This window comes from Geotrypetes seraphini, chromosome 8 (genome assembly GCF_902459505.1).
Source record: "Geotrypetes seraphini chromosome 8, aGeoSer1.1, whole genome shotgun sequence".
Taxonomy (NCBI): domain Eukaryota; kingdom Metazoa; phylum Chordata; class Amphibia; order Gymnophiona; family Dermophiidae; genus Geotrypetes; species Geotrypetes seraphini.
The window spans coordinates 134,081,549-134,097,213 of record NC_047091.1 but is presented as its reverse complement, the minus strand read 5'-3'; the positions used below and the strand labels follow the sequence as shown (position 1 = coordinate 134,097,213).

At 43.8% G+C, this 15,665-nt stretch overlaps 2 protein-coding genes across 3 annotated transcripts in view; one reads left to right on the top strand and one right to left on the bottom strand.

Annotated features, from left to right (window-relative positions):
- The window catches only part of PI4KA (phosphatidylinositol 4-kinase alpha), a 261,800-nt gene that overhangs the window by 140,804 nt on the left and 105,331 nt on the right, over positions 1-15,665 (bottom strand). The window lies entirely within an intron of this gene.
- SERPIND1 (serpin family D member 1) overlaps positions 1-15,665 on the top strand; it is a 33,714-nt gene that overhangs the window by 2,793 nt on the left and 15,256 nt on the right. The window contains exon 2 of the mRNA XM_033956602.1: positions 1,421-2,296. Within this exon, the coding sequence (XP_033812493.1) occupies positions 1,438-2,296 (859 nt within the window). The 5' untranslated portion in view covers positions 1,421-1,437. The remainder of the gene's footprint in view (positions 1-1,420; positions 2,297-15,665) is intronic.

Sequence of the window (15,665 nt, the reverse complement as noted above, 5' to 3'; positions counted from 1 at the left end):
ACAGTTTAAGGCTCATTTAATATTGTATGAGAAGAAAACATGGCTAATCGAAACATGAAAAGCCAAGAAAAATCAAACAACTGCTCCTAAAATAAACAGGCATAACTACTTTCCCTCTGCATTTTTAAATTTCCAGTGATCCATACTGTTTGTAATGTGTGACAAGGGGAAACAACATGAATTCACAGTAGTACAGCACTTGTGTAAATCTCTGTGAAGTGCTTCTATTGGCCCCTCCATCCTCTTTGTAAAAGATCTCCCACAGATCAACTCAAACTTCTGTAGAAACCAGGACAGGAGTCTCTAAGTAGAAGCAGGACTGCAGCTCCTCTCTAAAACAAGAGCTGATTGTAGGACTGAACTTCAAACAAATCATGCTAGGAATTTTCTATTAGATAAAGCAAGAAACATGTTAGATTCACATAATATGAGATGAGCATGTTCCCAACTAACTAACTTACTGGCATCCTTACTACTGTGAAACACTTCATAACACCCTTCACAGATAGCTGCAACTCTATTTTTTAAGCATTTCTCCGACTTTACACCTTTGAAAACACAAAGTCCACTATGAAAGTCTACAGATTCAGTACCAAGTGCCACCTAATCTAATCTAATGCTTAGTTTTGTATACCAAGTCCTCAATCTGAGAAAGCTCGACTCGGTTTACAGTAGTTAGATAAGATAATAAAAATATGAAACTGTGATTAAATTAAGCAAGTAACAACATAGCAGAAATGGAAGAGAAATTAATTACCAAAGTGTTTGGTAAACAGAATGGTTTTCAAAGACTTGCGAAAGGGTGAAAGAGAACTAAAACTTTGCAGAAAAAGTGGAAGATCATTCCCAAAGTTGGGTGAACTTAAAGAACAGAGATTGACCAAAAGCTTTGATTCTTTTGATATCTTTACTAGATGAACAAGATAGCTTAAATTGTTGATAGCCCCTTGCAAAAGAGAATCTATAAAGATTCCAAGGTAGAAGGACTAACGGGGAGAAAATTCCAAAGAGAATTTTGAAAATGACACAGGCACATTTAAACTAGACTCTAAAATACACAGGAAGCCAATGCAGGTTATAAAGTAATGGTGTTACATGATCAAACGTATTTCCTGAAAATCAAAATGGCAGCAGCACCTAACCCTACATTAAGCTTTTATCAAATAGATTCAGAGAACATGTCACTCATAGCTGAACCACAAGAACTCCTTGCACCTGTACCGGATGTTCATTGGCCGACTCTTTGTCTAGCAAAAAGGTTATTTTCTGAGAACTATTGACATAAAAGTCCACAGACTGTAATGTGGAAGTGTAATTTCTTATACTGTAGCAGTTTAATTTTTGACTAACATTGCTCTAAAATATATAGATAGCTATGTTATGCCCTTTCTTAAAGTATTTAACTTTCCATGTCTTCCAGCCGTGGTCTCTAACAGAATGAAGCTGCTATTACATCTTGCAACTATCTTTCTGCTGATCCCTTCAGCACTCAGTGGAATCAAAACCTTGAAGGATCACTTTATTGGTGAACCAAATAAGAGCTTCAGAAATGACACCCAAACTGTGGATGCCCTCCCACCAGAATTCCACAAGGAGAACACCGTGACCAATGACTTGATGGCAGGAGAGGAAGATGAGGAGGATTATCTGGATCTGGATAAGATTTTTGAAGAACCAGATGATTACAGTGACATCATTGATATTGCACCAGAGAGCCTGGACTCCGACACCAAGAGAGGCAATATTCTGAAGCTTTTCTCTGGTAAAAGCAGGATCCAGCGACTGAATATCATCAATGCTGATTTTGGTTGCAACCTATACCGGAGTGTGAGAGATAGCACCAGTGCTTCAGAAAACATTCTAATCTCTCCAGTGGCTATTTCCATTTCCATGGCTACTATGTCTTTAGGATTGAGAGGGAAAACTCTGCAGGAGGTGATGTCGGTTTTGGGCTTTGAGGATTTTGTCAATGCTAGCTCCCAATATGACATCGGGACTATCCACAACCTCTTTCGCAAACTAAATCAACGCCTCTTCCGCCACTATTTTGGCTACACTTTGCGATCAGTTAATGATCTGTATGTGCAAGACCATTTCCCCATCCATCCAGACTTCACCAACAAAACAAAAGAATTCTACTTTGCTGAAATTCAATCAGCAGACTTCTCAGATCCTGACTTCCTCAGCAGGGTTAACCAACGCATTCTGAAGCTCTCTAAAGGCCTGATTAAAGATGCATTACTGCATGTGAACCCCGAGCTGCTTATGCTGATTCTAAATTGTATCTATTTCAAAGGTAAGTATTTACCTACCCTTCCACATAGGCAGTACCAGTTTTTGCAGTCAGACTTTCTCTTTCCTCAGTTAACAGACATTAAGTGAGAAGTCTTAGAAGCTATAGAAAGGATGATCAGCTTTAATCCCTGAGGACTGCAAACTGGCCCTGCAGTCATAATATTCCTCCTAAATACTCATGAGATATCTCTATACACTGGATTTCATAGGCATGACAGTTTCATTGTTGGGAGAGCCTAAAAAAAAAACAAGAACTGTTTGCAACTCTCAAGAAGCAAAGCTGGTCATCCTGTAGAAGAGCTGAATTATGAAGAGTTAACAAGTATTCTGAAACATGTCTCTTATAATACAAGAAACTAAGAGTCTAATAGGTGTGTGTGTGGGGGGGGGTCCTTTCATAGACTTTGGAAATGCTTTGACTGTTGGAGAGAATTTCATGACATTTGATGTTTGTTTCTGTTCCTGCTTTTCTTTGTCATTGCAAGGGGTACTGAAGAATCACTGTACTCCTATTCCTTTTGATGTGTGCTTAGTTTATTATATTGTTTAATTTCTTGGTGTTTTCTAATAAAAGCTATTAATTAAAAAAAAAAAAAAAGAATCTAAGTTAAGGGTTTAAATAATTATAGGCGTCCAAAACTGAGCGAGTCAGTATTTAAAAGCTCATAGGTAGTCAGCATGAGATGAAAAAGCAAGATGGTGAGGGGGATAATGGTATCACTGGAGCCACACTTAGTGGCATCATTAATCCTCTGGCCATCTCTGCTTTTTACCATCTCTGTTGTCTGTGGAACATTTTTGTTCTGTTTTTCTTTTCAGAATCAAATGCTAACTACACAAATGCTTTTTTATTAATAAAATGCCTGCTGACTAATGGGTGTACTTTGGCTAGACATTTTGATGTGCATCTAGAATTTATCTGCATAAAATTAGGAAGGATCAGGGGCATCCCAGGGGTAGGGCCAAAATTTATTCATAATGTGGCAATATTCAGTTGCTATTTGGATATAATTATCCATCTAAGGGGCTACACAAATAATGGCCCAAGTCAAATAAGTTATCAATTTGAATTTAGATTTACATAATCAGCAGGCCCACTTAAACAGATAAGACCATTAAAAATCAGGCATAATCATCTGAAGGAGATTGGCGAAAACTACAGAGAAATAACCCTTGGCCTTCAAGTGCCAGGCCATAAGACCAAAGCGGGCCGGATCTTGAAGTACAATCAGGCCCTGTGTGAGTAACCTCCAAGGGCAAGGAAGATGCAGACCCCTCTCCGAGCTCAACCTCACAAGGTCTGCATACCAAGGTCTTCTGGGTCAGATCGGAGCTACAAGCATCACCGGACCCCTGTGAGAGGAAACTCGGCGCAGCACGTGCCCTATCATGGGCCATGGGGGAAAGAAGTATAGAGAAAAGAACACTCGAAACAGTAGCAACATGGATGACAGAGCACAAATTAAAACTTAACCCTGACAAAACAAACTTCATCCTTCTAGAAAACAACAAAACTCCAACCTTAACAAATCTAGTAATAAACTCAAACTCATACTAAAACTTCTAGGAGTAATAATTGACAGAGGCTGTACCATGCAACCACAAATCAACAAAGTAATAAAAACATCGTTCGTGATCATGAGAAATCCAAGACAAATCCGAAAATTATTCGACAGGAAATAATTCCTACTTTTGGTACAATCTCTTATCCTTGGACTAATAGACTACTGCAACATACTATACCTCCCATGCCCAGTGACCATGATAAAACAATTACAAACAATACAAAATACAGCCCTGAGACTCGTCTACTCACTGAAAAAATATGACCATATCACAGAAGCATACCATGACTCACACTGGCTTCCAATACAAGCAAGAGTACACTTCAAATTCTACTGCCTACTTTTCAAGGCAGTAGAAAGCCCAACCTACTGGAATAACCGACTAACTCAATCCTCCTCAACCAGACACAGGAGAACCCACTCACTATTCACACACCCATCATCCAAAAATGTCAAACGAAAAAAACTATATGACAACCTAATAGCCTCCAAAGCAGCTAAACTGGACAGACAAATCACCATTCTATTATCATCGACCACAGACTACAAAACCTTCAAGAAAGATATTAAAACCATACTCTTCAAAAAATACATAAAACCCATCTAGTACGACCAGCCCCTACCCAAACCCCTCCTACCCTCTCTAATACACTCTAATGTGCTTCTAATTACCCAACACTAGCTCCTTAAGATCTCGACAACTCTTTGGTAATTCTTATTACCCAACATTTACCACCTTAAGATCTTGACAACTCTTTGGTACTTCCTAAGTAAATATTATGACATCGCTTATGCTATTTCTCCAAATTTTTAATGTAATTCTTGATAACTTTGATGTAATCCGCCTTGAACTGCAAGGCATTGGCGGAATAGAAATCACTAATGTAATGTAATGTAATAAGAACATAAGCATTGCCTCTGCTGGGTCAGACCAGAGGTCCATCATGCCCAGCAGTCCGCTCACGCAGCGGCCCATCAGGTCCAAGACCTGTGTAGTATTCCTCTATCGATATCCTTCTATCCCTTTTTCCTTCAGGAAATTATCTAATCTTTTCTTGAAACCCAATATCGTGCTCTGTCCTACCACACCCTCTGGAAGCGCATTCCAGGTGTCCACCACCTTTTAGGTGAAGAGGAATTTCCTAGCATTGGTTCTGAATTTGTCCCCTTTTAATTTTTCCAAATGCCCTCTCGTTCTTGTAGTTTTTGAAAGTTTGAAGAATCTGTCCCTCTGCACTTTCTCTATGCCCTTCATGATCTTGTAAGTCTCTATCATGTCCCCTCTAAGTCTCCGCTTTTCCAGAGAAAAGAGCCCCAGTTTCTCTAGTCTTTCAGCATACAAAAGATTTTCCATACCTTTTATCAATTGCGTCGCTCTTTTCTGAACCTTCTTGAGTAACACCATATCCTTCTTAAGGTACGGTGACCAATATTGGATGCAGTACTCCAGATGTGGGCGCACCATCGCCCGATACAACAGCAGGATAACCTCTTTCGTTCTGGCTGTAATACCTTTCTTGATAATTCCTAACATTCTATTCACCTTCTTTGAGGCCGCTGCGCACTGTACCAACGGCTTCATTGTCTTGTCCACTATTACCCCCAAGTCTTTTTCTAAGGTACTTTCACCCATTACCAATCCTCCCATCGTGTAGTTGTACTTCGGGTTTCTGTTTCCCACATCCAAGACTTTGCATTTCTCTACATTAAAATCATTAAACTTCATCTGCCATCTCGTCGCCCACTCTTCTAGTTTGTTCAGGTCCCTTTGTAAATCTTCACAGTCCTCTTTTGTCCCAACTCCACTAAATAGTTTGGTGTCGTCTGTGAATATTATTACTTTGCACTTCGTCCCTGTTTCTAGATCGTTTATAAATACATTGAACAGCAGCGGTCCGAGCACCGACCCCTGCGGAACACCATTCATGACCCTCCTCCAGTCAGAGTAGTGGCCCTTCACTCCTACCCTTTGCTTCCTACTCGCCAAACAATTTTTGATCCATCTATGTACTTCTCCTTCCACCCCATGGTTCTTCAGTTTCCATAGTAGGCGTTCATGGGGTACCTTGTCAAAGGCTTTTTGGAAATCTAAGTATATGATGTCTATGGGGTCCCCTTTGTCCATTTGTTTGTTAATTCCTTTGAAGAAGTGCAATAAGTTCGTTAGGCATAATCTTCCCTTGCAGAAGCCATGCTGGCTTATTTTCATCAGTTTATTTCTTTCTAGATGCTCGTCAATGCTGTCTTTTATCAGCGCTTCTGCCATCTTCCCCGGAACCAAAGTCACCTCTCGATCCTTTTTTAAAGATGGGCGTAACATTTGCTATCTTCCAATCCTTCGGGCCAAGGTTGAACCAAAGCGTCGATTCCTTTGCTGTCGACATCCCGTCGGTGGATGAAGAACCTGTCCACCTTCCAGTGCTTTGAAAACACCATCAGATTGAAGGTGGAACGACCCCAGCGGAGTACTATGGCCTCGAACGCTAACCTAGACAGGGCCCATTCTCCCTGGTCCAGAGTCTGACGACTGAGAATGTCTGCCTGAACGTTGTCTACGCCGGCCACATGAGCCGCGGACAAAGCCAACAGATGACACTCCGCCCAAGCAAAGAGCATCCGAGCCTCCAAGCCCAGCAGGGGACTTCTTGTGTCCCCCTGTTAGTTGACATAGGCAACAGCCGTCGCATTGTCCGAGAACACACGGCTGGCCTTCCAGTGGAGACTCCCTTGAAATCTCAGCAGAGCTAACCGGATCGCTCGCAGCTCCAGTCGATTGATCTGCTCTCCTTCACCGTCCAGGTGCCCTGGACCTGTACAGACATGCAACTGCTCCCCAGCCAGAGAGACTCGTGTCCTGAGTCAGGGTCACCCAGTCCAAGATTCGCAGAGGGAGCCCTTTGTTCAGAGTGACCAGGTTCAACCACCAAAGCAAACTGCTGCGCGCCGCAGCCAACAAAAGGCAGCTTCACCCCCAACGCATCTCTCTGGGGATTCTACAGCGTCAGAAGGGATAACTGAATAGGACGTAGGGGAGCTCTCGCCCATGGAATCTCATCTATGGTCGCCATCAATAGACCCAACATCTGCCAGGCTGTCGGTGCTGGGACCGCTAACATGTCCCGAATCGCACTTCTGAATTTGAGTTTTCTGGATTCTGGAAGAAATACCCAGTTCATTCCTGTGTGGAACCAGACTCCCAGGTACTCCAAGTCCTGCATTGGTCGAGACAACTCTTCTTCAGATTGATCACCCATCTGAGACTTTCCAGCAAAGACACCACTTAGCGAACTGCCAAGCGACCCTGCACTCTCGAGACAGCTCTGATCAGCCAGTCGTTGAGGTACAGATGTACAAGCACACCCAGTGATTGCAGATGAGCAGCCATCACCACCATGACTTTGGTGAATGATCTGGGCGCCGCCACCAAACCGAAAGGTAGCGCCACAAACTGGAAATGCCTCCCAAGAACATGAAACCTTAGGAACCTCCAATGATCCGGAAATATCGGGATGTGGAGGTACGCTTCTGTGAGATCCAAGGAAGCCAAAAACTCCCCGGGCATCACTGCTGCCATTACAGAACGCACCGTTTCCATCCGGAAACACGGCACTCGCAGGAATACATTTACTGCTTTCAGGTTCAGAATCGGTCTGCAATCTTCGGAGTCTTTCTTCGGCACAATGAAGTAAATTGAGTATCTCCCGCTCAATGGCCGCCAGATCCAATAACCGGTGCACCTTTCTGGCCCTGTCTGGTTTCCCTTGGGAAAGGACAGGAAGAAATCTGCTGACATCCGGAAGAACTGTAGTCGAAGGCCCTCCCTGACCTGACATCATAATTTTTTCTTGGGAGAGACAGAAGGTTGGGAGTTGGAAGACTGTTGGCACGCTGCACCTGCAAAGCGAGGTCTGGAGGACACTCTGAAACGCTGTCCTGCAGCAAGTGGCCCGGCGTACTGGTACGCCGGGCCACTTCTGGCGTACTGTGAGGTTCGCCAGAAGGGATGAAAATTCAGCTGCCCCGTCCCCCTGGTCAGGCAAGGTAGAGCCAGGAAGCACCTTAGGCTTACAGTCCTGCACACTGGCCATAAGGTCATCCAAACCTTGGCCAAACAAGAGAAAACTTTTAAAAGGCAACTTGCTCAGCGCAGCCTTAGATGACAAATCATCCGACCACTGGAGAATACAGAATATTCTCCTTGCAGAAACTGAAGATGCTCCCAGCTTAGCAAAAACTTTCAAGATATCATAGAGTGTGTCTGCCAAAAAATTCACCCCAGAAACCAGGAAGTCAAGGTCCCGAAGGACAACCTCCTCAGGATCCTGACGGAATGTGATATGACATGCCCAGGCCACAAAGGAAGTGTCTGCCGCAGCCTGCACTCCCACCACAGCAGAATTAAAAAGACACTTCATGACAAAATCCACACGTCTGTCCTGGACATCTTCAGGACAACCCATTCATCCGAGGGCAAAGAGGTACATTTAGTGACCTGAGCAACCACCGAATCCACCTTGGGTGGGATTAAGCGCTGAGAAAATTCCGATGCCATGGAATACAACTTAGCCATGGCCCTAGCGCACTTCAGGGCACCATCCGGGGCCTCCCAAATCTTCAAAAACATTTCCGCCAAGTCCGCGTGGTCTAGAAATGCAGCAGAAAGTGGGAGCTTAGAAGTGATGACAGAACACTCTGCCTGAACCGCTGAGCCTGAATCAAGTTTCAATGGCTGCAAGGACTCAGAGATAAGATCAGGGAGGCGGCTGGACTTGCGCACCATCTGATCCTCTCCCAGATTGCGGAAATCAGTGTTCTGGGAATCCCCTAGGTTCGCTAACTTAGCTACATCAGCTGACCCAGCCGAAGAGTCATGCAACAGCAACGGCATAGAAATTGATGCAGGTACCAAGACAATGGCGGGGAGCTGCCACTTGCTTTAAAGTGGACTAGCAAGGGAGCAAATGGACATGCTGGAATCCAAAGGCTGAACAGACTGCCACACTGGAGTCTGAGTGGGAGAGACAGGCTTAGATAGCCCTTTTTCTCCTGAAAGCCTGATACATCATATCCACAAATTCCAGCAGAAATTAGTCACCAGCAGCAAGAGCCGATCCGCGGGACACAGATTTGGAATGTTTAGAAGACTTATGAGACTTTTCCCCGGAACTGCACTTGCGTTTCGTGAAAGCGCCCTCCTCGTCCAATTTTGGCTTCCCGGACACTGGAATCACGTCTCCAGCAGAATCGGAGGAAAGCAGGGCCTCTACAGAGGAGGATAGTGCAGAATCTACACACAGTTCACGCCCCTTGTGGGCTGTGGCACACGTAATACACGGCTGCAAATCTGCAAGCCATCTGCCGCATTTACAGCATGAATCCATGCCATTCTGTCCTGAGGTGCTCTCTGTGAAGTTTGGAGCAAAAATGAAGCTTCTAAGTCCAAAAAATATACTTTTGAAAACTTTAAAGAAAATCCAAGATGGCTGCTGTAGGTGCCGATTTTGCATTAAAACTGCCTGGGGAAAACACAAGAAACCACGAAAAACGGCAATTTTATGATTTTACAGGTGGGGGGACCAGGGCATGCAGGGAATCTACCCTAAACCCCGATTTCAGCACCCCCCAAAATTGCCAAACTCTGACTCAGACACCACAGAGATGTGCTGCAAAGAAAGTCTATGACAGCCTGCAATACATAGTACAAGCAAGGAGATCAGTACCTCAGGAGCTGATTAAACTGGATTTTTCAGATCTTCTGACCGCTTCACCTTTCCTGTCACCACAGATCATGACCACCAGGACCCCTCAGGGAAATTAGGGAAGCCACGCAGTCTGGTTCCGATCCCAGCGTACTCCACAGAACCACAGCAGCCTGCGCTCTACCCCTTTACTGATGAACCAGGAGAGAGAGGGCTCCCGATCCCAGAGACCCAATACAATCTGCAGGCTCTCTAGAGGGCTTACTGCAGTTTAAGTTTACAGAGCTCCCTGCAGAAGCAGACAAAATTTAAAATGTCTGTGATCTCCTGCCAAAGGATCACTCCCACAGAGTTGATCCGCAGCACTTGGGCAAACATGTGAAACAAATCAAATAAAAACTAGGAATTGAAAACAAATCATGAGCAGAAGAGACTGATTTCACCCATGCAGCGAGGCTGCAAGAACAAACTGAACATGACAGGAAGCTGCAAGGCAGATAGCCTAGAGGGAAGGGAACAAGTTTTATTAGCCCTGCAGCCAAGGCTAAAGAGGATGCAAGATCCCACGAGTTCAGCCTCCAGAGGGATTGTACAAGAACATTTATTGTCTCTTTCTCTTCCTTAGAGACTCTATATAGTTGCTTCAAGCTTGCTTGAATTCTAATACAGTCTTGGTCTCCACCACTCCCAGCAGGAGGTCATTTTACAAATTCACTACCTTATCTCTGAAGAAGTATTTCCTCAAATTACTTCTGAGTCTATTCCCTTTCACCAGAGCTTCCTTTCAATTGAAAGACTGGCATCCTGTGCATTTATGCCACAGAGGTATTTAAATATCTTTCTTATTTCCCCTCCCAAGCCTTTCTTCCAAAGAATACATATTAAGATCTTTAAGTCGGTCCTCATACACTTTATGACGAAGACTACTGACCATTTTAGTTGCCACTAGAATGACATGGGGATGAATTTTTCCCCGTCTCCGTGATTTCTTTTCCTGTCCCTACCCCATTCCTGCAAGCTCTGTCCTCATCTGCACAAGCCTCAAACATTTTAAAATCATAAGTGTTCGAGGCTTGTGCGGTTAAGGTAGAGCTTACAAGAATGGGGCAGGGACAGGAACAGCGAAAAAACTCAAGGGGGCGGGAAAGGGAAATTGAGTTTCTGCAGGGATGGGGACAAATTTGTTCCTGTGTATTCTCTAGTTGCCACCCTCTGGATCGATTCCATCCTGTTTCTATCTTTTTGAAAGTATAGTCTCCAGAATTGTACACAGTACTCTAACTGAGGTCTCACCAGGGGCCTCATCACCTCTTTTTTCTTACCGGCCATTCCTTTTACTATGTGCCCAAGAATCCTTTCTAGCTGTCACATCACCTTTTCTACCTGTTTAGCCACCTTGATATCATCAAATATGATCACATCCACATTGAACAAGAAGTCAAAGGGATATAATATTTAGCCACTCTAGCAAATTAACTGGCTTAATGTTTACATATTGGAAATGTGACCTCCTAGCACTAGTAACACAACACTACCTCTAGGGGTTACCAATGCTATTTTAGATGAATAACTGGCAATGGCAGGAGAACCTCTGGTCATCACTACTACTTAAAAATACCGGCCTCTTTAAACATACAGCCCGATGTGCCTGGCTTGATGGAATATCAGCAGCGTTATTCATTTGCCAGGGGAGTCAGCAAACTTTGGTACTGAGATACTGCAGTTTGGTGACTCCTGTGGTAAATCAAGGTGCAGTAAAAGCACTCCTTTTACCTTGATAACTTTCTCCCTGAATATTGCTTTTGTAAAAAAAATAGCATTATAATATGGAAGGTAATCCTATGACGGTGCACCTATACTGTACTCCTATTCTATAAAGGAAATGGAGCTTATTTTCCTTTACAGAATATTAGTTTAACCAGTTATATATACAGTGGTACCTCGGTTTATGAGTGCACTGGTTTGCAAGTGTTTTGCAAGACGAGCAAAACATTCGCAAAATTGGTGCTTCGCAAACCGAGCTTGCCTCGATGTACGAGCGCCTCCCCCCGCGATCTGGCACCCCCCATGCCGCGATCCGGCACCCCCTCCCACCCGAACACTTCGCTTACCCTCCATCTGGCACCCAGCACCAACGCACAGGACATGCCGGTGCCAGTGCCCGAAGATCTGCAGTCCATTTTGCTGGGCCTTGAGCATCTGCGCATGCTCAAGGCCTTCGAGTTCCCGGTCTCTCGAGATTCTCGGAGATGCTCAAGGCCCAGCAAAAAGGACTACAGATCTTCGGGCACCGGCATGTCCTGTGCATTGGTGCCGGTGCCAGGTGCCAGATGGAGGGGTAAGCGAAGTGTTCGGGTGGGTGGGGGGTGCCGGATCACATGGGGGATGCTGGATCGTGGCGGAGGGGATTCCGTATCACGCAGGGGGGAGCAATGACAGTTCTCGGGGGGATAGAGCAGTGCTGCTGGCCTCTGGGGGTGGGAACGAATCAAGCGAGTTTCCCTTACTTTCTATGGGGAAACTCGCTTTGATATACGAGCAATTTGGTTTACGAGCATGCTTCTGGAACGAATTATGCTCGTAAACCAAGGTTCCACTGTATATGTATATGTCTACAATTTAGGCAACAGTACTTACACCAGCCATAAAGCCTACATTGTTAAAACACACCAATGATATTATTTTATAATTTAATGAGCAACTCTGTACCCCGCCAAGATTCCGATTTCGATTTCAAATATATTTATTGATTTTCAGTAACAAAAACAGAGTTATAAAAAGAACAAAAAAACAATGAACAAGTGAATAGAGAGGTTCTAGAGAACCATCCAGAAATCCAGAAAATACAAATTACAGAAAGCAAGTAACATAATATTAGTAATATTTCACAACCAAGAGGAATATAGGGAGAACCTGGAGGCTCAAAAAGAAACCATTGTATAACCTGGAGAGGAAAAAGGACAAAGAAGGAAAAGCAGAGAAAAAGAGAAGAAAAAGATAATGATCAAACAGATATTGGAATAGAGAAATTAGTAATGGAATAAATGAGTAGAGAATGATGAATAGAAAAATGCAGGACGGACATCCCATTCCAATCTGAAGAAGGAAAAAGAAAAAGGGAATAGAAAAGATTGGATATGGTCGAGATCCCGAAAGATTAGGTGAAGGTCAACGGTTAAAAAGAATAATATTGAATGGGTTCCCATATCTTGGAAACGAGGTGTAGTCGATTTGTGAATTCGGCAACTTTTAATTCATAAGAATGAGTCATAAGAACAGTGTTCCACCAGAAAACAACATTCAGCAAGTCAGCAGATTTCCAATTGTGAAGAATCATTTGAATTGTTAAAGCTACTAAAATGTTAAGAAGAGATTGTTGACTGGTGGAAAGAGGGTCTGACACCGCTAAAGCTCTGTAAAGCAATATGTTGAAAGAGAACCCCGAGGAAATAGGGAGAATACGTTGAATGAGGCGCCATATTTGTGTCCAAAAGTCCTGGAGGATAGGGCATGCATAAATCATATGATGAAGATCCCCTAGTTCCGAGGCACAATGCCAGCACAAATTGGAATCTCTGAGACCGGCCATGTACATCTTGTTAGGTGTCCAAAATACTTTGTACGCAAGAAAATAAAGCGATTGAGATAAGCTGGCAGATGCTGTTGGCCGAATTATTTTACTGAAGTAGTGATCCCAATCCTGCTCGGATCCCTGCCAAGTGGAGTAGGGCAACCAGATATCCGTAGATCTCTTCGATCTGGGGTATAAATGTGAGCGAAGATCTTTATAGAAGAGGGACGTGGTGTGGCCTAATTCAAGAGCTAATCTTGAGAGCGTCATGAAGGGAGAGGATTGACTATAGGTAAAAATGGATGGGGAGCATTTAAGCAGACAGTGGGATAGTTGAATCCAGTGGAAACATTCCGTTGCAGGCAGATCAAACTTATCCATGAGCTGAGCAAAGGAGAGGAGTTTACCATTGTCCATGACTTGATTTAAGGTCCATATACCTTTGTCCATCCAGGACCTCCAGTAGATAGGACGACTGTCAATGCAAAAGGATGGGTTACACCATAGAGGAGAGGCGACAGTGTTGCGTCTATCGGATTTAGAAATAAGATCAAAATGCTGAATCGCTTGAAGAGTGGCATGAATGGTAGTGGATTTACAAGGTAATGCAGAAGTAGAAAGGAATGATAAGTTAGATAATGGGATCGGGCGGACAAGATGTTGTTCAATTCGGAACCAGGCAGCCATTTTATCAGAAAGGCTAGAGTTCAAGGACCAATAAGAGCTGTAGCGTAGAAACGAGGCAATATGATAGAGAAAGAAGTCCGGAAAGCCCATGCCCCCATTTTCTTTAGAGGATTTAAGAGTTTTCAGGGAAATACGGGGGGGGTTTTTTACACCAAAGGTAAGCTGAGAGTTTCGTTTCAACACTTTTGTAGAACTCCTTAGGGGCTAGTCTAGGGAGCATGGAAAGGTAATAATTGACAATCGGTGTAATAGTCATCTTAATAGCCTCAAGACGCCCCCACCAAAGCAAGGAAAGAGGGGACCACCTCTTCACCAATGCATCAATCTTGGATGTTAAGGCAGCTAGATTGATGGACATCATGGTATCAGCATCCTGATGAAAAAGGATACCAAGGTATTTTAAAGAAGAGTTGGCCCATCGAAATGAGATGGGACCACAATCAGCTAGAGAAGTAGAGTCATTGAGAGGCATAACCTCGGATTTATCCCAGTTTATGCGATAGCCGGAACAACGCGAGAAGTCAGATACTAACTGGAGAAGAACAGGAATGGAGGCAGCTGGTTTTGAAAGAAATAGGTCGTCAGCGTATGCTAAAGTTTTGAGTTGTGAAGAGCCCACAGGGATGCCAAGCAAATGTGTATGTTGACGGATTGCCAAGAGCAATGGTTCAAGAGCTAAGTTAAATAGAAGGGGAGACAAGGGGCAACCCTGTCAAGTACCCCTGTGGAGAGAGATGGGGGTAGATAAAGAATCATTGATCCGTAGTCTAGAACAAGGCTTATTATATAGTAGCCTAACCCATTGTACAAAATCTGGGCCACATCCAAACCACTGGAGGGCCGCAAATAAATGATTCCATTCCACCATGTCGAAGGCCTTTTCGGCATCCAGTGAAATAGCTATCATCGGTTCAGTTGAGGAGTGTGCAATATCTAAAGCAGAATGGAAAGTGCGCGCATTGTCACCAATGAAACGAGCTTTCATAAAGCCCACCTGATCAGGATGAATTAGGTTGCCCAGGATCTTATCTAATCGGGAGGCTAGAACTGTAGCCAGGATCTTACAATCAGTGTTTAGTAAAGAAATGGGGCGATAGTTGGCTACGCGTGTTTCGTCCCTCCCTGCTTTGGGTAAAACAATGATGTGTGCTTCCGTAAATTCCCTTGGTCATCAGGGTTGGAAAAAAGGTAATTGAAAAGATGTTTCAGCAAAGGGACAAGATCAGTAGAGAAGGTTTTGTAAAATTCCATCGGGAGTCCATCGGGCCCTGGTGACTTATGTGAAGAGAGGGATTTTATGGCCTCAAGAATCTCGGTTTCAGCAATAGGAGCGCCGAGGCAAGAGGCCTGGGCATGATCCAAGGAAGGATGGGAGATATCTTGGAAGAAGACCGAACTAGAAATAGAGAAGGAGCTGGTGGACGAAGAGTATAAAGCACTATAGAAAGTAGCGAAGAGCTGGGTTATAGAGTCGACATCTGTAACAGAGGTACCATCTTCTTTCATTAATGCAGCCACTCTAGATCTTTGTTTATGATTAGCCAGGTAGCGAGCCATAGAGCGCCCCGCTTTGTTGGCAGACATGTATGTACCAGTTTTGGAGATTAAGAAATCTTGCTGAGCTTTGAGCCGAGATAGTATATTATATTCAACCTTTTTCTGAACTAGATCTGGAGACATTTGAGTAAGATTACCCATGATCTGCTGGTGTTCTAATAGGGAGATATCCTTCTCCAAGGATTCCATGGTAGAACGATCTGACTTACGCTTCCAAGCAGAGAAACTAATTACTTCTCCTCGAAGGGTCGCTTTAAAAGCTTCCCAAACGGAAGTATAAGAATCTATAGA